Source organism: Necator americanus, chromosome III (assembly GCF_031761385.1).
Source record: "Necator americanus strain Aroian chromosome III, whole genome shotgun sequence".
Taxonomy (NCBI): domain Eukaryota; kingdom Metazoa; phylum Nematoda; class Chromadorea; order Rhabditida; family Ancylostomatidae; genus Necator; species Necator americanus.
Genome location: NC_087373.1, coordinates 19,346,056 through 19,368,929, shown reverse-complemented (window position 1 = coordinate 19,368,929; position 22,874 = coordinate 19,346,056). Strand labels below are relative to the sequence as shown.

Genomic DNA, 22,874 nt, shown 5'->3' with positions numbered 1-22,874 from the left:
GAATATTGTTGTAAGGTGGCGAATTCTCTGTCGAATGATATATAATAGTATGGAGATATTTTTTGTTTCTAGGTGCATTTTTCACATTAAAGAGAAAAAAAACGTTCGCGATTTATTCGTCGACTTAATATTCATTGAACTGATTTGTTCACTATTCAGAACGACAAATGATCTTGAAATAAAAGTAAAAGTACAACTTGAGGCCTCCAGAAATTGAAGATGTTGCGAAATCCTTTACCTATGCTTTCGTTTATTGAACTGATTGTATTTTTTTAAAACATGCAAAAATAGGAAGTTTCGGATTGTGTCTACTCTATTATAGAAGTAGAAGGCAACTGATCTTAGAAGGGGGATACAAAAATTAGAATTTTCAGCTATGCAATAAGAATTTTCTTCACTGTATATTTAGAAATTGTATGCGTAGATCCTCTACATTTTACTGAACTGTGGGTGGCTGTTACCAGCCACGTGATCCGAGCACAAACATCTTTCAGAAACGGATCTTACCATGGAATTTGTTGCACTGCTCAGACAGTTTAGAAATACATGTAACGTTTTCTAATCAAGCGATATAAGTGCGATAATCAACTATTTCTAGAAGTAGATCAAATGGTGAAGAACGAACTGTCTAGCGCTTGGGATGCGCCAACGCGTTCCCTTTATTTCAGAATCGCCTCAGATTTACGATTGCGTATTTAGCCTATGCAATCACTTACTGGAGCAAATCGGCGTATCAAGTTGATGTTTCTATTCCCCCAGACCAGTCTGGTGCCAATTTGTCGGCTCTGGAAGATGAACACGCTTGGTTGACACTTGGGCGGTTCCGAACCATGAGTCGACCATGCACTCACAACGGAACCTTTTACCAACTGCGCTACATCCACTCATGGAAAGGCAGATTACCATGCATAAAATACCGCACAGGAACCTTCGGAGAACATTATAAACGTCATCAGTCCAACCTCACTCTATACTCTCTTCTAGCTGAAATGTTTCAAGGTGCCAGAAACAAAATTTCTACGAACAAACAAAGCAAAACAAACAACAACGAACATAGAAATCTTTTTATTTAATTACAAGTGAGGAAACAACTGTGAGCGAGGTTCATCTACAGATCGTCTACGTAGTCTGACAATGTATCTTTAAGAGAGATTAATAACAATGAGCAAAGGAAAACCAGCAAGCAATGTCTGATCTAACGTTTTTGGTTCTAGGTGACGCGAAGGTAAATTCTATCCGAAAACGAAATGAGCACAAGTGCGAGTTCTACAAATGCGCGATGGAACAGAAATGAGGATTGTGGGCTTAATATCTCTCTATGCGTACAATCTTACCATACTAAAGCAGAACGTCAAAGCGTTCGAAGCACCATGTTGGGAAGACTATCCTCTCTGCAATTATTAGTCGACTATGGGACCCGTGTTGACATCATCATGGAGAAGTTTGAAGGGGCGGACAAGAGCGGCATACGTTGAAAACTACCAAGAAAAGATAGGTGCATTGGAAAGAGGAAGAAAATCACAGTTTGACCGTCTAATCTACTCCGACTGGAAAAAGAGAGCACAGATTTACGAATCATCTTGGCTCATTGAATGTACTTGCAAGCTTTTCTGTCTTCTAACTGCAGTTTTGTATCTTAAAATAACTCTCGTCAGAAATTCTACTAACGAAGGAATCTAACGAAGGAACTAGTGATTTATTACCTGCGCAGTTGTTTCTCCAGGAACTCAATACGGCTATTGAGTTTTGTCTCAGTGCTCGTGTGTTCGGCAATTAAGCGAGCCATCCTTCAAGAAATGTTATGCATTCAACGAAAGCTTTCCTGTCAGTTCATTTTGTTGACAGAGCAGTTTAAGAAGCATCTCCAACCTCCCAGTATCCATCCAAAGTCTGTTCGCAGTATTTTCGATCCCCGTAGCATTTACGCAAGCTCAAAATCATGTTATATAACAACGGGTTTACTCTGTAACGTGAGTATCATTCACGGAATTCCAGAGAGCAATGAAACGGGTCCAACTGCGTCTCCGGCAGAAATCTATAAAATGGGGGGGAAAGACAGGTCACACCCCATTTCATAGATTTGCATCCGACTGGCGCATAGGCGCAAGAAAGCTGTAAAATGTGGTACCCGGGCTCCACGACTTCGGATTAGTGCTTCTGCGTTAGAAATCAATAAAATGGCGTGGAAGGGGTCCCATGCCATCGGATTATCGCGTCGCGCTAGAATTGGTAATTGGCTGAGATGGGTCTTAGGGCTTCGATTTGGTGCGCAGCGGTGCGGTACTACTGTGCAATAACTATTAATGAATTTGTCAAAAAGTATAGTAAATGGGGAACAGTGAATCGTTTCATGTCTGTGAGAACTGCTCTTCACCCCTACGTGGTCCCCGCATGTCTATTTCCCGCGCATTTCCTTCCGTCATCGGGTTGGTCAGACCCTTTCTTTATACGAAACACGCGTGCAAATGGCTGCTTGAAAGGTAGCTAACAATTTAAGAGGAATACATGTGTAAAATCAAGTTTGAATATTATCCAATTATAGAACTGACGAAAAACTATGAAATCTTTCATCAATGCTTAAATTTGTCATTAAAAAAAACAAAAAAGCGTTGTTGGAAACAGTCCAAATTTAATTCGACAGAAAGTACCACTACTTTTAATTTTTATTGATCATTGAGTGCGAGCGAAGCGAGCACCACAAGAAGTCTGAACTCCGACTTTAGCCTGACGTTCAGTTTGGGATGTAAAAAAATACACAGAAATTATCAGCGTCAGGAACTCTCAAGAAAAAAAAAGAAATCTTAGACTCTTTTGTTAAAGATTTGTGATGATTATCTAAAAACTCAAAACTCGTTTTATATTGAAATCCAAACTTTATCTATTTATAACCCCCCCTCCTCTTGACTACTTATACAATCCCATCAAAGAGTTAACAACAGAAGTTTAAAAATACTTCATGTTCTAAAAATGAAACCGAGAGAAAGTTGTTTTTGTTTAACAACTTTTGTAAACGGGTTAATGCGTGATATTTCAAGTAACGAAATTACGGCTTTTTTAAACCAGACCGAGTAAAACCGTACGATTTTTGTGCATCAAACAAGGCTGGTGGCGCGGCAATTCAATGTAGATCTTAGCTCCAGCAGAAAAATGATTGCCACGTGAAAAAATTGGAGACAAGAAAGCATCTCCACTCCCCGCGAATTGAAGTGATACATCTAGAAAAATGTTTTCTTTGCAAAACACCAGACGTAGCCCACCTTATTGGAAAACAGCGGCCCCTTCCGCGATGGAACCGGCCTCTTTTTAATTCAAGCAGCAAAAAAATTCAAGATATCCAACGTGATCCACATAACTAATTTTACGCTGGCTGCACGGATCCATTTCTAACACATTTTTCTAAGCAGTGATGCAGAAAGCGGGCAGAGACGCACACAAGTTTTTGTGTGCACAGATGTTTGGGCACAGACGGTTTCTGGAAGGTTCACACCAATCATGAGTCCCTTTCTCGTTTCTGAAATCATTCAAGAAAATGCTGACCTCGTTTGTAGGACTTTGACAGAATTGGTGAGCTGCTCGGCTAATTCTTCGACGGTCTGTTGCTCCTCCGGCGCGTTTTCATCCAGAAGGTTATCCTTTTTCAACAACTCTCGGCCCTCAAATAAGAAATGAAGGATGAAGAATAAAGTTTCTGGCGTTAATCAATCCGCTTGGGATGCGCTCCCACGTTCGCTTCAATTCAGAGTCGTTTGAGGTTCACGAACGTGTAACTGGCCTATACAATGACTTGCGGTGGCTAGCCGATGTGTCAAGTCAGTGTTTCTATCCTCCCAGACAGGTCTGCCACAAATTTATCCACCTGGGAGGGACGAAAGGCCTGGTGAGCACTAGGGCGGATTCGAACCTCCTATCAATCGTGCAGGAAGCGGAACCTCTTACCGACAGCGCTACACCCGCCCCACCTTTTTATGAAATAGGAAAATTGCTATAGAATAGATGCAACTCTCTTATGCATTCTACCCACAAAATCTATACAACAAAAAATTTCAAGCCCCACCTTTGCCAAAAGCAACTTTCTAGCGTCTGGATACTCTCTCAGTGCGTTCCACAGGTCGTTTTTATTGAGCACAAATAAGTCAGTATAACCAACAGAGCGGACGTTAGCTGTTCTGCGGTTGCCGTTTTTGCTTCCTGAACACGTTGTTTTTTCGTCAAAACTATTCAGCATTTTATCAGAACACTAAGTTTTGTCTTCAAAGAGAAAACAACCTATTCATTATTTATTTTCATTATTTATTTTTACGCGTTGATTGCAGACGAGTTTGAATAGTTTTATTTGGTCGACTTTAACCATAACAGAGCTGTTTCACTATCTGGGACGATAGAACTTTGTCCGATATGTCGTGACACCTGTAAGATGGCAGCTGTAGGGCTACAACCATTCAGCACTTGGCCCCCGTAGCACATTCACGGTCTTGTCAAAATCCCGAGACGGAGGCGTCGTGCCCCACAGCACCAGTACTTCAAATTATACCACAAATCTAGTCTTTTTGACCTCACAACGCTTTTTTGCTGCTATTTGCCATTCTGCACACTTTCGATTGCATTACATAAGCGAATAAAGTGCGTATGAATGTGTAACCAGAAAATTTATTCGCCTTAAAATCGTGAAAATTCCAACTTATTTTAAATTTCCAAATAATGTGAAAAGTTCAGTGAAAGAATGCACAAATGTGTGACGACAGACCTGCAATGTTCAGAATACTCAGCTCTCCAAAAACAGCACCTTCCTGCAGTGTTGCGAAAACCTGGAAAAAGATCAGAACAAATGAAAGAATGCTTTGCAAAGAAAAGTGTGCGTTTTTATTTATTGTCGATAATCATTTCACTAGCAGTAAAAATCCCACCTTCTGCCCATCATCGCCAACAACTTGCAACTTGCCTCTTTTAACTATGTACATTTCTCTTCCAATATCTCCTTTTCGGCAGATGTAATCTCCAGGAGAAAATACCTGGAATTTTCAGTAATTTTCGTTCATTTGTGTCCCCAGACTAACGCTAATTAGCCTACTTACTTGAAGCTGTAGCTTGAGCACCAACTCGGCCAAAAGTCCAGCTTCGCAATCCTAGAATGAGACGCTCTTCTTCTCAGCAATCATACAATTTATTCATCTCCAGATGAAAGAAGCCAGAAAGGAAACCTGCACCCACCTGGAAGATGCGAACCTTCCTTAGGGTTTCAAAGTGCACTTGCATAGCGATTTCAGCCTGCAGCTTGTCCGGAAGCACTTTCAAGACCTGCTGGTCACTCAACGACTGCTTGTTTGCCCAAAGGTAGTCAAACCACTTTATCACTCTTGTTTCCAGCTACAAATGGAGGACTGAGGATTGAAATGAGGACGGAATGTGGAAATTCAGTGCGAATTCACCTGTTTACTAACTCGGCGCAGTTCCATGTACTGCTTTATGCCATCCATTTTGTTCTGGAATTCTGTTCGAGCAGCGCTCATATTGGATATCATGCTATAATTCAGATTAATTCATTTCACCATCGGCTTGTCGATTAGAACCGTAGAACTACGATTACCTTCCGACGTTACCGACGATGGTAGCGAAAATAAGAACGCCGCACATAAGGTCCAACGTCACGAACAAATATTCTACATTTAGAACGGGTCCAGGAACCTGAGTCAAATTCTATGCAGTGAAAGCAGTAGAAGAGTATTTGAAGCAAGATTTGCTATCGAAAAATTTCCTACCACTTATTACAAGTTTCTTGTTTCCTCCACAATGTGATGACCGATGACCCCCTCGGAAAATGAGCTCACCTCTCCAATTGTAGTCAGAATCAGTGTAGACCAATAAAAGCTGTAGATATAACGACGAAGAAGTGTATCCTTGACATTTCTGAAAAATAACAAACCCATAATTCCTGCACATCCATTCTCCACCCAATTGATTTTCTTGATCAATAACTTAACAAAGAAGAAGAAAGATTCGAACTCACTCAGGCAAGCTTTGTTTGTTCAGAGGTCCATACACCCATCCATCAGATCCTAGGCCAATCATTTCCGATATCCAGAAGTAGAAACAAGCGTTCCAGTGTATGATAACTATTATGTACCATACGACACAAAGCACTCGGAAGGCATTCGGCATCGAACTCCTGCAATGACGGAATTTTTAATCGGTTTTAACTGTTTCTGCCAAATTTTTGATGCAGTGCAGTGGGCGGTGCGTCCAAAGCATTTAGACGCTTAGAAAACATTCTGTTGTACCTGGTTTCCGTTCGTTCGATGCAGTCACGCACCCTATCCAGCCGAAACAACCGATTCAGCCGCACCACGGGAAACGGTCGGAACCACGGTATAGGCCATGGCCATCCTGCAAATCCCCTTGGTCATACTGAACATCTACCATCGAAATAGATTCCACAAAATCACCGAGAAAAAACTTTAGGGGCGTACCAGTCGACCAAAGCAAATAGTGCTTGAACAAGAATCGATTCTTGTGAGGAAGATATATAGTAAAAAATGCATGTTGCATGGTTCTATGCCGCAAGCTATTACAAGAAAACTTTCCCTCAAGAAAATGGAGAATGCTTCTGCCACTTCTCGCACGTTCTATAAACAACCGCTTCTTCAAAAATATTGCGCCAAGTTTTCGCTGTGGAGTTCTTCAGCATACGCAACGGATCATTCTAAGTACACCACACAAGATGGTGTACATGAATAATCTATTGAGCGTTTGGAACTGTGTTCTTCTCTGGGAGTTCTTTTTTCAATTTCTCTCTCTTTGTGAGGAGGAGAGGAGGAACAACACTGAAAAGGCGACACATGTTCAGAAGCCAATAAGAGAAGCGTTGATGCAAAAAAGTGAAAGAGCTGCCTTAAAAGTGCTGAATGAAGGTCTAACTCTACCACGTTCATTTGAAAAAAGTCGAAGGGATTTCCGAATGTCACTTTTAACATTGTTCTCTGGCGTGTTAATCCGCCTTGGATGCGCCAACGCGTTTTACTGGAACTTGTATTTGTTCATGTTTTGGAACGCATGTTGGCCTATACAATGATCCTTAAGTTAATTTTTAAGTTTTAATTATTTCTACTCTTTAAGAGTGTATATTCTGTTTTCTACGAAAAAACATCTCCTCTCCATTCCCTCGAGACGGAGAAAATATGATTTTGACGGAAGATTCGTGTGGAGCAAGCAGTCCATACACCGTCGAAGTTCTGCAGATCTTGATATGCATTTTTTCGTGATTTCACAATTTTCAACTCTTCACGATGATCAGAAAAAATCAGGAACGCTATCCACATTAGTTGGTGGTGCAAGTTTTTGTTCCAGTGGAAATAACGATTGATTTCGTTTTTTGTTTAATGTAACCGGGCTAACAGCAAACATTGTGATTGATTTACGACCGAGAATGTTGAGAAAGGTTTGCTTTCTATGTAGAGCTATACATGTTGAGTTGGATTTCGTCGAACAACTTCTTCGCAGTTTCATTTTCCTTTGTCGGAGTTCTTAAGTTTAGGTGGCGTGGTACATTTACGCTGAATTTCTATGAGACTTACAGATCCATGAAGCAATTCCTACGAATACCCTTCAAGAACTCAGAAAAAGACAAATAGAAGACAAAGAATTCTAACCATCAAAACCCACTCATTCTGTACCCTTTTAGATCATTTAGAGATTTTAAAAAATCAGCCAATCTTCGACTGCAATTTAAACATACTCTACGGTTGCTCATGATTTGCTGATAAAATGCTGTTCAATAAAAGATGGCAAAACCCGAAATATAAGGGAAAGGACGAGTTACATGCCAGATTCCAGCTTCACTAGGACATACTCTGCTTTTCTGGTTGTTCTTTAAATCAACAATTTTACTATTCCGATGGAACGGAAGAGATACGATGTTTCAATCTTTGGTTGTGAACGTCCTTGTTCCGCAAAAATTAGAAGTAGGGTTCTATTCCATCTATAATAAAAGGATGAGTTTTCTGGCGTATCAATCCGCTTTCCACGGATCTCCCTCACTAGAGGGATCACAGCCGGTTAGTCGCGAGGCTACGTGGCGCGTCCCCGGGTGGCGGATAGAGAGCTAATCGCGGACCAAAAGCGACCTTGCGCTTGCCCAGAGACGCAGGTGGATTCAGGGGATGGACTCCCTGTTTCTGCTGAGCCAGGACTGACTCATGACATCCTTGTATCCCGCACGTCGGTCCGGCCAAAAGCCTGCAATCAAGTGACTGGGAGGTGCAAGGGAGGCGGTTTGGAGTCGCCTCCAACAAATAAGCTCCACATGTCCACACCGGGAGAACGAAAGTTCTCCCAGAAACTCATGGGACTAGAGGCTTGCAACCTGCCCATGGGTTTTAAAATTTTTAAGCAAAACACAGTAATAGAAAAGAGTCTCCTGATTCCGGAGGAAAGCCTGGTACGGTAGCGCCAGGTAGGACGGGGTTGCAGGAGTCATGTAGGCTACCAAAACGGAAAAGGACTAGGATGGCGATCTGTACTTATAACGCACGTACGCTTGCATCGGAACCGGCCATCGAAGATCTGATGATGCAAGCCAAGAAGATCAAGTACGACGTCATCGGACTGACCGAGACGAGACGACGTCACCCTCTCAACGCCGTATATGAAACTGGAGAAGAACTGTTCTTAGGAACATGCGACAGTAGAGGTGTTGGTGGAGTTGGCGTCCTCGTCAACACGAGTATGGCAAAGAAGAAGAGAAGATGTGGCCCAATACCAGCTTTGACTATCTTCTTCTGAACAACTTACGACCCGAATCGGACGTCTGCGGATGAGAAGATGTGGCCCAATACCAGCTTTGACTATCTTCTTTTGAACAACTTACGACCCGAATCGGACGTCTGCGGATGAGAAGATGTGGCCCAATACCAGCTTTGACTATCTTCGTCGTTTACGCTCTAACATCAAGCTACGAAGAAGAAGAAGTCGAAGCTTTCTATATGGACCTGGAGAAGTTCTACCAAGAAGATCATGCCTTCTACAAGGTCATAGTTGGCGATTTCAACGCTAAGGTTGGCCCAAGAAGAACGCCGGAGGAACTTCACATCGGGACCCACGGCCTACAATGGAATGACTAGAGAGAGAGGCTCGCCGAGTTCATCATGACGACTAAGACCATCCATGGGAACTCGCAATTTCAGAAGTCCTCTTCTTTACGCTGGACGTGGGAGTCACCCGGTGGAGGGTACCGTAATGAAATAGACCACATCATCGTCAATAAAAGGTTCTGCCTGACGGACGTCGGTGTTGTACCAAAGTTCTATACGGGATCGGACCATCGCCTCCTCCGAGGAAGATTTTCCTTCACAAGGAGAGCAGAGAAAGCCGCCAAGTTCAGAGAGAGAAATCCCAGGACTACCATCAACTGGGATCTCTTCGCTACGCTGGCCGGCTTTTGGGAAGATTCTGCAATGGACAACATCGACGAGGAATATGACCGGCTTGTCGAACACCTTCACGACTGCGCGAAGAAGGCTGAGAGTTTTAAAACCACCAGGAGGCGCCTGTCTCTTGAAACTCTTGAGCTGATACGCCAGCGTGGAGCAGCACGAGCCGCAGGGAACCAAGAACTCACGTCCGAGCTCGCAAGGCTTTGCCGAGAGGCGATAAAGGAAGGCCTTAAAGAGAGAAGAGCAGAAGTGCTGGCTGAAGCCGCAGAGGCGGGGAAAAGCATCCGCTATGCCCGTCGAGACTTCGCCAGTCGCAAGACGAGGATGACTGCTCTCCGGAACCCAAACGGAACAGCCATTGCATCGAGAAGGGGGATGGAGAAAATCACCTACGACTTCTACTCTGATCTCTTCGACAGCCATGTCCACTTGCCTCCTCACCATCTGAGGGAAGATGGACAAGTCATTCCAGAGGTTCTCCCGTCCGAAATACGACATGCTATCATGTCGGTAAGAAATCGTACGGCACCCGGTCCCGACAGAATAAGACCAGAACACCTAAAGAGCCTTCCGCCAGTACTCACCAACACCCTGGCGAGGCTCTTTACACGTTATCTGTCGGAATGCAAGGTTCCTAAACAGTGGAAGACCAGCAAGACCGTGTTGTTGTATAAAAAGGGAGATCCACATGACATCGGCAACTATCGCCCAATCTGCCTACTGTCCGTCATCTACAAGCTCTTTACAAGAGTAATCCTTAATAGGATTGAAAAAGTCTTGGATGAAGGACAGCCATGCGAGCAAGCAGGGTTTCGAAAAGGATTCAGCACGATCGACCACATTCACACTGTTTCGAAACTCATCGAGGTATCACGAGTACAAGATGCCGCTCTGTCTCGCCTTCATCGACTTGAAGAAGGCCTTCGACTCAGTTGAGACGGAAGCGGTCATGGAAGCCTTGGACAACCAAGGCGTCCCTACTCAGTACATAAAGGTACTTCGAGAGTTGTACAGTAACTTCACGACCGGAATTTCGCCATTCTACAAGAACATCATCATTGACGTGAAGAGGGGGTCCGACAGGGTGATACAATTTCACCCAAAATATTCACAGCCACCCTCGAGAACGCAATGCGAAAGTTGGAATGGGACGACATGGGAGTGAAGGTTGATGGTCGGCAGCTACACCATTTGCGCTTTGCTGATGACATCGTACTGGTAACACCTAGCATCAGCCAAGCAGAACGAATGCTGACCGAATTCGACGAAACATGTGGATGCATCGGTCTTCAGCTGAATCTACAAAAGACGATGTTCATGCGGAACGGATGGGTCTCGGATGCCCCATTCACGCTCAACGGAACGAACATATCCGAATGCACCAGCTACGTTTATCTGGGTCGGGAACTGAACATGATGAACGACCTGACCCCCGAGCTGGGCAGGAGGAGACGAGCGGCTTGGGGAGCGTACAAGAGCATCGAGGATGTAGTGAAGAAGACCAGGAACACCCGGCTCCGTGCTCACCTCTTCAACACCACCGTACTTCCTGCTTTGACCTATGCTTCGGAAACCTGGGCATTTCGCAAGCAGGAAGAAAACGCGGTGAGCGTCATTGAACGCGCAATTGAGAGAGTGATGCTAGGAGTATCCCGTATCCCGCAAGTGAGGGACGGGATTCGAAGTTCCCTCCTACGTCAGCGATCGAAGATTAGAGACGCCGCCGCGTTTGCCAAGGAAAGTAAAATAAGGTGGGCCGGACACGTGATGCGCTTTGATGACAACCGTTGGACCAGAGCCGTGAGCGACTGGGTTCCCCGCGATATTAAGCGCACTACAGGAAGACCGCCGACCCGATGGTCAGATTTCTTCACGAAGTCCTTGAAAGAAAAATATGATGCTCTTCGTGTCCCACGCGAAAGGAGGAACCACTGGGCTACTCTGGCACGCGATCGGGACAAATGGAAGAATTACTGACGCCCGCTCGACCAGTTCGAAGATCAACGGGAGTCAAGGTGATCAAGGTGATCAAGGTGATCAATCCGCTTTGGATGCGGTAACCCGTTCGCTGCACTTTGGAATCGTTGAGGTCTACGATCCAGATGATGACCTACTGGGGACAGACGACATATTACGTCGGTGTGTTATCCCCTCGGACAGATGTAGTACCAGCTAACCGCCCCCGGAAGAATAAAAGACCTACTTCGCTCTGCGTCGGTTTCAAACCATCGACCAACCATACAGTCGCAAAAATCTCTTGAAATCTCTTGAAGTTGAAATCTCTTAGTAACTGTGCCACACCATGTTCGTAACACATAACATTAAAAATATAGGAGACGCGAAAAAGTCATGTATAAAGGTATTCGCTCCTTCATAACAAAGAAAAAAAACGTCGAAACCACCTTCTTATACGTGTGAGTCGATGGACAACAAAATCTAGGTTATCTAGCCGTTCCTGATCATCGGGCAAAAAATAACAGAGTAGCGGTAACCTTACCTAAGATATAGTCGGCGGGGATAACACTAATCACATCGTACTTAAATTGTTTACTCTCAAAGTACTTTTTCCTGATTTTGTCGATGTCCTTCACAACGAGACCTTGCTCGAGGAATCCTTAAATAGCCTATTTGAACTTCTGCACACAATGTCGAAGGCTAACTTCTCACCCGTTCGCGTCCGTACAAACATATCGAGCCAATAGATGGAGTCCATAATGAGGTCAAGCACTGCCCAAAGGAGACGAGTCCACCACCAATGTGACCAACCGAGGTCAGAATATGGTTCAATCGACGGCATCACCTGAACAGCTAGGCTCGGTGCTCTACACTCCACTGATTACTCTCTGTAGAGAGAAGAAGATTGACCTGAGAAGCTTTTTTTAAAGGGAGCGTGTCATGGAACTGACGACGTTGGTGCTTTTGTGCGCAAGTATAGAGTATATTATAAACTGTGTTCCTACGAAGTATGTGAAAAAGCGCCACAACTGTGCAAGTACCGCATAACCAGCGAGCGGTCGAAAATCAATGAGCTCTCCTCAGCAACCTATTCAAGTAAAACCAATGAATGGACCGGTGAGGAAACCGGTGCTTCTGTGAGGATGACACGTTCTAATGTAAATCTTAGGAACAAACGCTCCCCATTCTGCTTCTTAGGATGATTTGGTTAATTTAGCACCCACATACTCGTACATACTGCAGAGAGAAGAAAATTGACCTGAGAAGCTTTTTTTATACTGTACGAGTATGTGGATGGCACATAGTCGTATATACTGTAGTCGCTCGCTAACGACACGAAGTACGTGCAATTGCGTAAGCGGTACGGTTGACCACAGCGGTTAGGAAGGATCCCTGCTACCACCATTCACGCTGTAGTTCGCCATGGTCCCACCTCGATTCCAATCGCCATCTCCACTGCGCCGCTTCGAGCACGCTTTACGCAACTGCATCGTGCTTGATGTCGTTTTGACTCTGCTACAAATGCTACGAATGAACTGTTGCTTACAGAGAGAGGTATGACCAAAACGCTGCTGGAACGGTTCAGACCCACCACCCCAATTTTTTCGCTGCACTCTAGCGTAACGCTGAGAAACATGAAGAAATGAAATTTGAAAGCATAGAATCCTCAAATGAGTCTTCCAAATTATTAACTAATCAATCCAATCAATTTAATTCAGGACCGCTTATCGATGGTTTGTTCGCATATCTTCTCAAATTCTCCTTTCTGTTAAAAAAATACTGCAAATTTTGTGTCATAAACGGTCCGCCATGTGAAACACATCCTAGTCAAGTTTTGACGAATAGAATTCACGACAAAAAAGAGCAACGAGCAGATTGCTGCTTCCTACACCTTTTTTGTATTAGTAGGCGGAACTGAGCATAATCGCGCTCACATTCGTGAACCACACCTCTATCTCTATCTATTTCTGGTGAGATCCCATTTCCAGGATGCGTCATTTCAATGGTACGCTGCCTTGAAATTCATTCTCTCATGAAAAAAAATGATACAAACTACCACAAATGAAACTGGACGCCACAACAGCAGTTCAGCTTTCTAATGATCTTCTATGAGTTCTTCTCAGTTCTTCTATGAGACATAGTACGGACACGTAGCAAAAAAAAATGTAGTGTTTAGAGCCGTTGTTGAAACCTCATGACTTTAGAGAAGAACTCCTATAGGAGACACAACTTGTGGGGAAGTTTCACAGTATACTCAAATTATGTCATCTCTCACCACCATATTCATTAACTGATCATCGCTGCATTCCTTTGTCGTATTCGCGTAAAATGTTGTTGATTGCATGCAAACGGGAACACCAGTGGGTCCGATTAGGTCCACGAACACTTGCCGAGCTATCACGAATAGGAGATTGTAGACAAAAGCCATCGAAACCTTCAACGAACAATGTGTGTTTTTTAATTTTCTAGTAACCAGGAGTTTGGACCATGGAACCCAGTGATACATACTGTTAGACAAAGAATTAGAATGCGTAAACTCCATTAGCAAACTTACTAGATGGCCTCTAGGACTTTTTGTCAAAGGCAGTATGCAACGGAATTGACGATCTTGGGATTTTCCCACGGAAAGATCGACTTGGAAGGGTAGATTAAGAATGTTAGCGTACTGGCGCTTACGTCCCACTAGGAAACAGTCTTCGTGTTCGCATCCCCTACGAGACACCTTATAACGCGCCACACCCACAATCGCTTGAATAGGAACTGCTCAGGGAACTTCACTGAAATTCGCCCGCTCGTTGCAGGTGCTTTGACGCGCTATGAGGTCCCTCGCAGGAAGGTTCGAACAGAATCTGGGGTGGCGCGGGTTTTAGGTGGGTTATGTATGTACGGGGTCGTTGATTATGAAGAGGAAGGTAATTCCGTCCATTTCTTCCTAATTGCCGTAAAAAACTGCCGGAGGATGCGGAGCGTGCACAAGGCTGGCGCGCTCCAATCGAACTCGTTGTAGAAAATGACGCCTCAGAACGCCCGAAGCCGCATCTTCCGGACCATTTTTTTTAAGGCAATTAAGAAGAGATGGACGGAATCACCTTCTTCCCCATAATCTACGACCCCGTATAGGCATCACCCACCTGAAACTCGCACCACCCCAGATTCGTGGGCTGATGCCTTCAAACGAACGTCGTTTCCCACGCCGTTTTCAGGACGATTACGGTAATTGAGCGTTGTCTCATACTCGTAATCTATATCTCTAATCCTATATCTTCGTGGAAAGATCCAAGTATCGTCAATTACGTGGTATGCTCATAAGCTCATCAGGATTCTGCTTTTCCTTAAAGGCATCACCTCACAAATCTGAAATGGTATGGATTTCCCATGGCCAAAGACCACACGGGGTCGTAGATTGCAGAAACGGGCAGGATCTCGCTCATTTCTTCCTAATCCCCGTAAAAAAACGGCCCGGAAGATGCGGACGAGCACAGGAGTGACGCGCTCCAATAGAAAGTCGAGCGTTCCGGGACGCTTTCTACGACGAGTCCTTCGAATTTCAATTGGAGCGCGTCAGCGTGCTCGCCCCGTATCTTCCAGGCCGTTTTTACGGGAATTAGGAAGAAATGAGCGAGATTCCACCCGTTTCTGCAATCTACGACCCCGTGTAGTCTTCGGCCATCAGAAATCCATATCACCCCAGATTCGTGGGGTGGTATGGATTTCCGATGGTATGGAAGCCTTTAACCACTACCCTATTCATATTATTTTAAGAACAATCGAATCTGAAGCTTGTTTACTTCGTCTTTTCTTGAATTCTTGTAAAAATTAAAAATATGCGAACGACCAACGACGATAGTCCAATAGTAGTAGCGATCTTGTGAAGCATCAATAGTCCATGTCTTCAGCAAGTTTCCAGCAGTCGACTCTGGAACTACGGCATTATTTTGAAAAAAAATCCGTTGGCACTTTTCTCCATTTGCTTTCATCGAAGTAGACGAAGTGCACGGCGGTAGTCAATCTCTTTAGAATGCGCTACGTGTTCGACTTCAATGCAGGAATCGTTTGAAGTTCATGAACGGGCGTGCAACCTTACAATGAGTTGCGAGGGCTAGCCGATGTATCAAGCCAGTGTTTAAATTTAACTTTATTGAGTGAAGTACCACTTTCACTTTAGTTTTGTATTAATGACCGTATTCTGTACGGCATCTTACACTAGCCTTTACGAAAATAATGCAGATTCAAAAGTACTGACCACCATAACTGTGGATGTTGTGTTTTCTTCGGCAGCAAGCATTGTTCATAGGTCAGTTTGCAGGTGTCGTAGCAAAATTTCGAAACATTCTCTACTCATTCAGGAACTATAGATAGAAAGCATCAGCCTAACTAATTTATCTGACAAAACAACTCCCTACATCCATTGCACTGCTGAACTGAAACCGTGTAAAAACTTCATTACTTCTGTCCACTTTCTGTCCTTTGCTTGGTGAATTCATCAGTCTGCTTTTGCTGATTCATCTGCTTTATGAAAGAATGTGTGTGTTTCTCTCTCTATATATATACATATATATTGATCAGTGAAGTATATATATATATATACATATGTATGTATATATATACATATATATGTATATATATACATATATATGTATATATACATATATATGTATATATATATGTACATATATATGTATATATACATATATATGTATATACACATATATGTATATATACATATATATGTATATATATATATATATATATATACCAGTCTGAACGTCCGACTAAAGCCGGACTTCAGAATTTGTGTAGTGTTCGCTTCGCTCCCCTTCACTGATCAATGAAAATTAATAATAGTGACATTTTCTGTCAAATTAAATTTGTGTTATTCAAACAACGCTTTCTTGCTCCTTTTTTTAAATAACAAATAAAGGCGAGAGATTTCGTATTTTTCTTTCTAAACGGGTTAGTTCCACATTTGGAAAATATTCAAACTTTAGTTCCAAACGCTCCTAAGATACCACGATATAATACAAATACATTTTGAGAGCATTTCTCGAAGTATGGGTTTTCTTCCTGATTTCTTCCAACAGTTATCACAGAATGATGGTTTGACTCAAAATGACGAGAACAACATTATCGTACTGGTAAAGATAGCCTTCCACATCAGATCATGTAAACAGTTTGTTACTACATAAACAGCAGTTAGCATTCGTGTTCCCACTTTCTGAAGGACGGAGGAGAAACGTTTGCAACTTCCCATTTGCCTTTTGCGACATGCACAAGAAGTTACCCTGCGATACTTCTACACCACGACACAGGAATTCGACGCCATCGCACCCCATTTTGTAGCTTTCTGGCGTGTGTGTGTGTGTGTGTGTGTGTGTGTGTGTGTGTGTGTGTGTGTGTGTTTGTGTGTTTTGGTTTGTGTGTGTGTGTGTGTGTGTGTGTGTGTGTGTGTGTGTGTGTGTGTGTGTGTGTGTGTGTGTGTGTGTGTGTGTGTGTGTGTGTGTGTGTGTGTGTGTGTGTGTGTGTGTGTGTGTGTGTGTGTGTGTGTGTGTGTGTGTGTGTGTGTGTGTGTGTGTGTGTGTGTGTGTGTGTGTGTGTGTGTGTGTGTGTGTGTGTGGGTGTGTGTGTTGTGACGCCAAAACTTCATTCCTTCATAACTGTTGGGGCCGAGACAAGAGGAAAACTCATATTTTGAGTAATGCTTTCAAATTTTGTCTATAATATATTGGTAAGGAGTGTTTGAAGCCGAAGTTTGAATGCTTCCAGGTGTAGAACTGACTGAATTTCGGCTTTAGCCGGACGTTCAGACTAGTATATATGTATACTTCACTGATCAATAAAAATTAAAAGTAGTGGCACTTTTCCGAAATTAAATTTGTTTTTTTTTGTAACAACGCTCTCTTCGTCCTTTTTTTTAGAAATCTAAGCATTAATGAAAGACTTCATAACCTACATCTACTCTTACTTTTTTGCAGTTATTGTGTGATACTCCTGCTCCTCAGCATATCAATTCAACGTGGAGCCCGTCTCACCCATTTTATCGCGTTCTGGGACTGGCGCGCAATCGCTTACGCAACGGCAACAATCGCTGTGTGTTTTGTCCTGACTGTTATACCACTATACCATGGTATACCATCATAAGGGGCAGGTGTAGCGAAGTCGGTGAGTATTCCGCTGTTTCTGTACGATCGATAGGAGGTTCAAACCCGCCCTAGTACCAACCAATCCTTTCATAGCTGAATACTATAAATTGGTGTCAGACCTGTCTGGGAAGATGAAAACACTGACTTAATCATTGGCTAGCTTCGCAGGTCGTTGTGTAGGCTAGACACGCGTTTTAAACCTCAACTGATTCTGAATTGAAGTGAACGTGCTGGTGCATCCCAAGCGGAATGATTAATACAATACTTCATCCTCTATCGTTTATACCATTACAAGATTGTGACAACTGGTGAAATTACGCTGTGCAGGTGAAAGCCCATACTGAATGTCAAATAGTTCACCCTCGGCAGCCGATGGTTCCGGCTGTGTAGGTGCTGGTTCGCTGCTAGCGTTTCCATGTCCGAACTTCTGCAAAAACTCTGTCTGCGCTTCGTACGTGTTGTGCACGCGATTCTGCCTCCGTAGGAGCTGTAACAATATCAGATAAATAACCTTCCCCACAACTTGTCCACCTATTGGATAATCCCACAAATAAATCAGATCATTTTTCATAGAGGCATCTCAGTACCAGACAAGTTTTCTTCGTCACGGATAAGCGAGTTTTGGAAGAGGGGCACTGGACATCCGCCAGAAACATCGGAGGGGATTGTTCAAAAAGAAATGACCGGTAGGATGTCTTAGATTCAAAAAAAGTTCTGCTTATTCAAATCTTTGAAACTTAAGGACATATAGAATACCGCATTAATTATGGGACGAACCAAAAGAAGCAATCAAACAAACAGAATAACTAACCATTGAGTAACCGCAAAATTTTTTCTACATCTAGTTTTCAACATCAACGCTCAAGAACTCTTGTTAAAGCTAAAATATAATAGCTTAAGTTGCACAACTAACAACGGCAAACAATGAAATGATCTTTTTTCTGCTTGGCGTATCCATATAGCAACTTGTCTGATTTTTTAAAATGTCACACAACATGAAAATACGCCATCTTCTTGTGGTCTGGAAGCTCTGATGTTAAAGCTGATTACAAGATATGCTCCGGAGTAAATCCTTGCGGAGCCGTATCCCTAGATCGCCCAAAAACACTATCCTTAATATGATTTCCTAATCTTTCAAGGCGTCATAGCTCACCAATAGCAACTTTTCGCCTAATCAACAAGATGCCTCTCAAAAGTCTATGGCTGTAGTTACTGGGCTGTTAGGATTGGACAGACTCATTTTCATTATTGTGGTTGGGTTGAGAAGTCGTAAACCTTAGGTACGTTTCATCTCTGTAACAACTGACTGAAAACTACTTTGAAAGTGGTCCCACATCCATGAGAAGAGAATCTTCCATGTCGAAAAGATCTTCGTGCACTTTTGATAGCAGGGAGCGCTTTTTTTTCGAGGAACTCTATTGTTCCGCGCTTGGAAGAAAAACTCCATTAAATTATGCAATATAGTTTATTAGAAATATCAAGAAAATCAAAGTATTCGGCGAAGAGCGAATGTAACAGCTTCTAGCACATAAGCTATATTTCAATCATTTCGAATGGAAAATATGTTTCATCAACGCATTCGAACGAATTTTGCTCGCGAATAACTGTATGAGTCTTTTACTATCCTAGAACACAATTTCTCCATTCATGTTCAATACTTATAGGAATGTGTCATTCTTCTAGCGAGGCATCCTCTTTAGTCCTCTTCACTTTTATATTTTTGTGAATCGCGTTGAATATTTGAGTAAGTTTGAATGTCCAAGTACTCGAAAGAATTTGCGATTACATCACTCCACAAATAATGGGAGAAATGCATGTATTTGCTCTTCTGTTATGCAATTATCACGCAATCGAGGATAGTGTTCTAAGTTCAGGCTCCTAAATCCTGAGTTCGCTACTTTTGGATCAAAGATGGAGAACCAAAAAGGCTATCTTTTATATTACTGACTAAATAACAGATAATATTGTGGTTGCTGAATGGTGGAAATCAGCGAGATCCTTTGATTCAGTGATTGTGTTAGATGGAGAAAAAAAGTTCTACGCATTCCCTTGTCTTCGAATATAAACAACTCTTTCCAGATACGCTGCTCTTCTGAAGTAGTTTACCTGGACGAGCAGAGATTTCCTTTATTATTATAATACTTCTAAAAATAATATAACATTATTTTTGGCTGTGTATACGAGTCTGATTGCTACCTGTACGTGGTGGCCCTTCTTTAACTAAACACAATCAGGCGTTCGAGTGTACGCATTGGGAACGTACGAGCTATATAACCTGCACTGTTATATGGCGAAAGATTCCCATACATTGCAAAAAGGTGCTGTCATCCTAAAATCACGAAATCCAAATGTAATGTGCCGCGCCGGCCGCAGTACTGACGATTTTGACCAGTAAAGACGTTTGAGAAGGAAATTGCGTCGTCAACTGGAACAAAGCCGCGATAACGAGTGGACGTCAAGAGCGAAGGAGTGTGAAAAGACGTTGGAGGACAAGAACCCGCGGAAAGCTTATGTGTTAACGTTAAGTATAGCGGCAAAATGAAAAGCTGTTCTCCAGTTCTTAACACTGCCAATGGAGTGGCTGTCAGTGAAGGAACCCTTCCAATTTGGAGGGATCACTTCAAGACCTTGTGGAACCGGCAAGCGCCGCCAGTTCCTGCACTCGGGCACGTTAATAGACCGACATATGCGGTTAACTAGGAGCCACCGACCGATTCGGAGGTTCTGGTCTGTGTTCAAAAAATGAAGAATGGAAAACTTGGTGGAGAAGACGGTATTAACGCAGAAATGCCGAAATATCTCCCTCCGTCTGAGATTTGTGAGATGACAAAGATCACCCGTTCAATACGGATAGACAAAGCGATACCTGACTTAATGGACTTAAATAAAAAAAATTAAAATAAACTTAAATCACATCAAGAAGCTATCATGAATCCACTCCACAAGAAGTTTTCCGTCGCGGGTCCTAAGAATTATCGAGGAATCTTTTTGCTGCGTGTTATGTGGAAAGTATTGCAGCGGATTATTTTGGACCGACTCATTGAACATCGCGAAGAAACAACGTGCAACGACAAGCTAGCTTTCATCCTGGCCGATCTACGATTGACCAGGTGTTCTTCGTCATCGGTCGAAATCTGGCAGCGGTATTCGAAGTCAATACAATTAGCGTTTCTGGATTTTGAAGATGCTTTTTCCTCATTAAGGCCTTCTCAACGAGCTCCGCGCCGATGGAGTACAGGAAAGTTCGTTCGTTTGCTTGATGACATGAATCAACGAACAACTGCTGCAGTTCGAACACCAGCCGGATGTACAACACCGTTTGAAGTTTGAAGGTAACTGGAGTAAGACAAGGGGCGGTGGCAGGACCTTTCCTATTCAATTTCGCCATCGATTACAGTATGCGAAGAACAGTCGACCAGTGTCTTATCGATATCTTTCCAGCATCATCAGGACGCCCCTTGACCGATCTCGAGAAACGGATGTGGATCTCTTCAAGACCTCGAAGAGGAATCGGGGTGGACGCACAACTGATCGAACTCGTCGATGAGTTCTGTCCCTGGGCTGTATGCTAAAGACAACGGCAACTACGAAAAGGATATTTAGCAAAGATCCGCTAGAGCCGTTTCTGTATTCACCTCCTCAACAAATGCCTGTGGTCGACCCCATCACCATGAAGTCAAGCTGCAAGTCTACCTATCCACAGTTCGCCCAATCATGACGTACGGAACGAAGGTTTGGGCAGCACCATCTACAATGATGGCGAAAGTCGACTGCATAGAAAGGAAGCTGCTTAGACGGCTGCTTGGCTACTTTTGGCCGAAGGCATGCCAAGATCTTTACGCGGAAATTGATGTGGTGTGCTGGCGCCACCTGGCCGAAAACTGAAGTTGTGGACTGAGGTAGTGAAAGAGGATCTAAGGACACTCGGCTTGGATAGGCAGTTCAGGCGAGCCGTAAGGTTTCGCAGAATATGGAATAGCGGCGAATAAATTGATTCTGTGTAAGTCCTCGCAGAAGATCAAGAAAGTTGGGCAGAGCTATGGTAAAGGACGGTACACCTCGGCGAAGATGTGGGTAATCGCCTCAGGCGATGACATCAGCCCACCGATTAGGTCAAGTAAGTCATTTCTAAAAAACCTGTCTAAAACCTGCTGTGTCTATAGTCATACAAGTTCAAAATAAAGAAGCACTTACTTTTCTTACGAAGGAAAATCTATCAATCCCATTCGTGACAGGTCTCGTCTGTAGTGTTCCGTTTGCGTGCTGAGTCCCCTGAGAGGATACCGGAACAGCTATTCCATTGGACGCAGGTAAAGTGGTCCCTGCAGGGGCCACTGGAGCAGGGGCCTCGGGAGTCGAAGAGGAACTCGCCTGAGCGCTCATCCACCCCTTTCGCGCCTTCGAAAACTCCTGCATTTAATGTGTCAGAAAATCATTGCTACATACAAATCTTCGTTTAGAGCACTAGTGATCGACTAATCAAGGCGGAATCACTGGATATGATAAGAACAAGAAATATGAGGCTGTTCTCCAAGTATTTTGCAGCACCGTAGAGAAGTCTTTATCACATATCATACGGTTGGCTCAAGAGTCCCACTGTGAACGCAACCTCTTGGGCAATTGAACTACAAGTCAGGTCGGTTTGAACTCGCTATAGTTTGTGAAAGTGTGCCTCAAGATCCTGGACTTAGAGGCTAACTACGTTATTTATTCTCCCTGAGAATAAATGAATAATGTTGTAAGTGTTTATGTACTATTCGGAATTTTAGCAAGAAATTCAGGACAAATTGATTTGTTCTAAATAGACCTACGAAGCGTCCAATTGATAAAGTAAAGCGCACATTGTATAGTCGGATGAGAACGACATGAAGCACGGTGCACCTACACAAGCGGTCGCGCGGAGCAACGCTGTTTCCGACCGCTCGTAAACGGCCTGCGAGCTGTCCGTTTTGGGAGTTTGCCAAATTTTGCCAAATGACGTCATGCGGACCAATATTAGCCGCAATTTTTTGTTTGTGTTCATTCTTTTTCCTTTTCTTCTGATTTCTCCGTCTTTTAAATCTTTTTTTTTCGTATTTTTGCTCTGTTTGCTATATTTGACTTCGTTATATAGATCTATATTGTGTCTGCTTCTAACATTTAGTTCAAAATTGTATTTATTTCTATTTTAATGTTCTTTTTTTTTGCCCCTTCACTTACCCTTCCTTCTTTACGAACAAAAAAAAAACATTAACATGAAAATAAGTACAATTTCGAACCAAATTTCAAAAGCAAGATATGAACAAAAAACAAAACAAGCAAACATAACAAAATTACGGAGAAAGAAGCTTAACAGACGATGAAATAAGGAAGA

The 22,874-nt window shown here is 43.1% G+C and overlaps 7 protein-coding genes across 10 annotated transcripts; 5 read left to right on the top strand and 2 right to left on the bottom strand.

Annotated features, from left to right (window-relative positions):
- Positions 1–1,568: 1,568 nt before the first annotated feature.
- Positions 1,569–6,543, bottom strand: RB195_010114 (uncharacterized protein; the record flags this gene model as incomplete). 2 transcript variants are annotated; one of them, XM_064190967.1, is made up of 14 exons in its annotated part: positions 1,569–1,635; positions 1,704–1,787; positions 3,538–3,653; positions 4,055–4,188; positions 4,745–4,805; positions 4,905–5,009; positions 5,073–5,123; positions 5,209–5,364; positions 5,427–5,520; positions 5,585–5,682; positions 5,826–5,904; positions 6,005–6,163; positions 6,276–6,381; positions 6,465–6,543. In XM_064190967.1, the coding sequence occupies 14 exons, from the start codon at positions 6,541–6,543 to the stop codon at positions 1,569–1,571; spliced, it is 1,389 nt and encodes a 462-aa protein (XP_064048550.1). The 2 variants fall into 2 exon arrangements, with proteins under 2 accessions (XP_064048550.1, XP_013302261.2); XM_013446807.2 differs by lacking the exons at positions 6,276–6,381; positions 6,465–6,543 and having other exon boundaries at positions 6,005–6,156.
- Positions 6,544–8,499: 1,956 nt separating this feature from the next.
- RB195_010113 (uncharacterized protein) lies at positions 8,500–8,775 on the top strand (the record flags this gene model as incomplete). Its single annotated transcript, XM_064190966.1, has 1 exon — positions 8,500–8,775. One exon carries the CDS (start codon positions 8,500–8,502, stop codon positions 8,773–8,775), a length of 276 nt encoding a protein of 91 aa, XP_064048549.1.
- Positions 8,776–8,882: 107 nt separating this feature from the next.
- RB195_010112 (uncharacterized protein) lies at positions 8,883–11,094 on the top strand (the record flags this gene model as incomplete). 2 transcript variants are annotated; one of them, XM_064190965.1, is made up of 5 exons in its annotated part: positions 8,883–9,047; positions 9,177–10,234; positions 10,293–10,419; positions 10,509–11,030; positions 11,071–11,094. In XM_064190965.1, 5 exons carry the CDS (start codon positions 8,883–8,885, stop codon positions 11,092–11,094), a joined length of 1,896 nt encoding a protein of 631 aa, XP_064048547.1. The 2 variants fall into 2 exon arrangements, with proteins under 2 accessions (XP_064048547.1, XP_064048548.1); XM_064190964.1 differs by lacking the exons at positions 10,509–11,030; positions 11,071–11,094 and having other exon boundaries at positions 9,177–10,361.
- Positions 10,557–11,402, top strand: RB195_010111 (uncharacterized protein; the record flags this gene model as incomplete). Its single annotated transcript, XM_064190963.1, has 1 exon — positions 10,557–11,402. The coding sequence occupies one exon, from the start codon at positions 10,557–10,559 to the stop codon at positions 11,400–11,402; it is 846 nt and encodes a 281-aa protein (XP_064048546.1).
- Positions 11,403–11,425: 23 nt separating this feature from the next.
- RB195_010108 (uncharacterized protein) lies at positions 11,426–21,937 on the bottom strand (the record flags this gene model as incomplete). 2 transcript variants are annotated; one of them, XM_064190960.1, is made up of 7 exons in its annotated part: positions 11,426–11,538; positions 11,923–12,039; positions 12,093–12,225; positions 13,657–13,815; positions 15,221–15,297; positions 17,882–18,008; positions 21,716–21,904. In XM_064190960.1, 7 exons carry the CDS (start codon positions 21,902–21,904, stop codon positions 11,426–11,428), a joined length of 915 nt encoding a protein of 304 aa, XP_064048543.1. The 2 variants fall into 2 exon arrangements, with proteins under 2 accessions (XP_064048543.1, XP_013302262.2); XM_013446808.2 differs by lacking the exon at positions 11,426–11,538 and having other exon boundaries at positions 11,885–12,039; positions 21,716–21,937.
- On the top strand, positions 20,522–21,068 carry RB195_010110 (uncharacterized protein; the record flags this gene model as incomplete). Its single annotated transcript, XM_064190962.1, has 3 exons — positions 20,522–20,664; positions 20,725–20,845; positions 20,919–21,068. The coding sequence occupies 3 exons, from the start codon at positions 20,522–20,524 to the stop codon at positions 21,066–21,068; spliced, it is 414 nt and encodes a 137-aa protein (XP_064048545.1).
- Positions 21,236–21,896, top strand: RB195_010109 (uncharacterized protein; the record flags this gene model as incomplete). Its single annotated transcript, XM_064190961.1, has 3 exons — positions 21,236–21,376; positions 21,536–21,638; positions 21,850–21,896. 3 exons carry the CDS (start codon positions 21,236–21,238, stop codon positions 21,894–21,896), a joined length of 291 nt encoding a protein of 96 aa, XP_064048544.1.
- Positions 21,938–22,874: the final 937 nt, after the last annotated feature.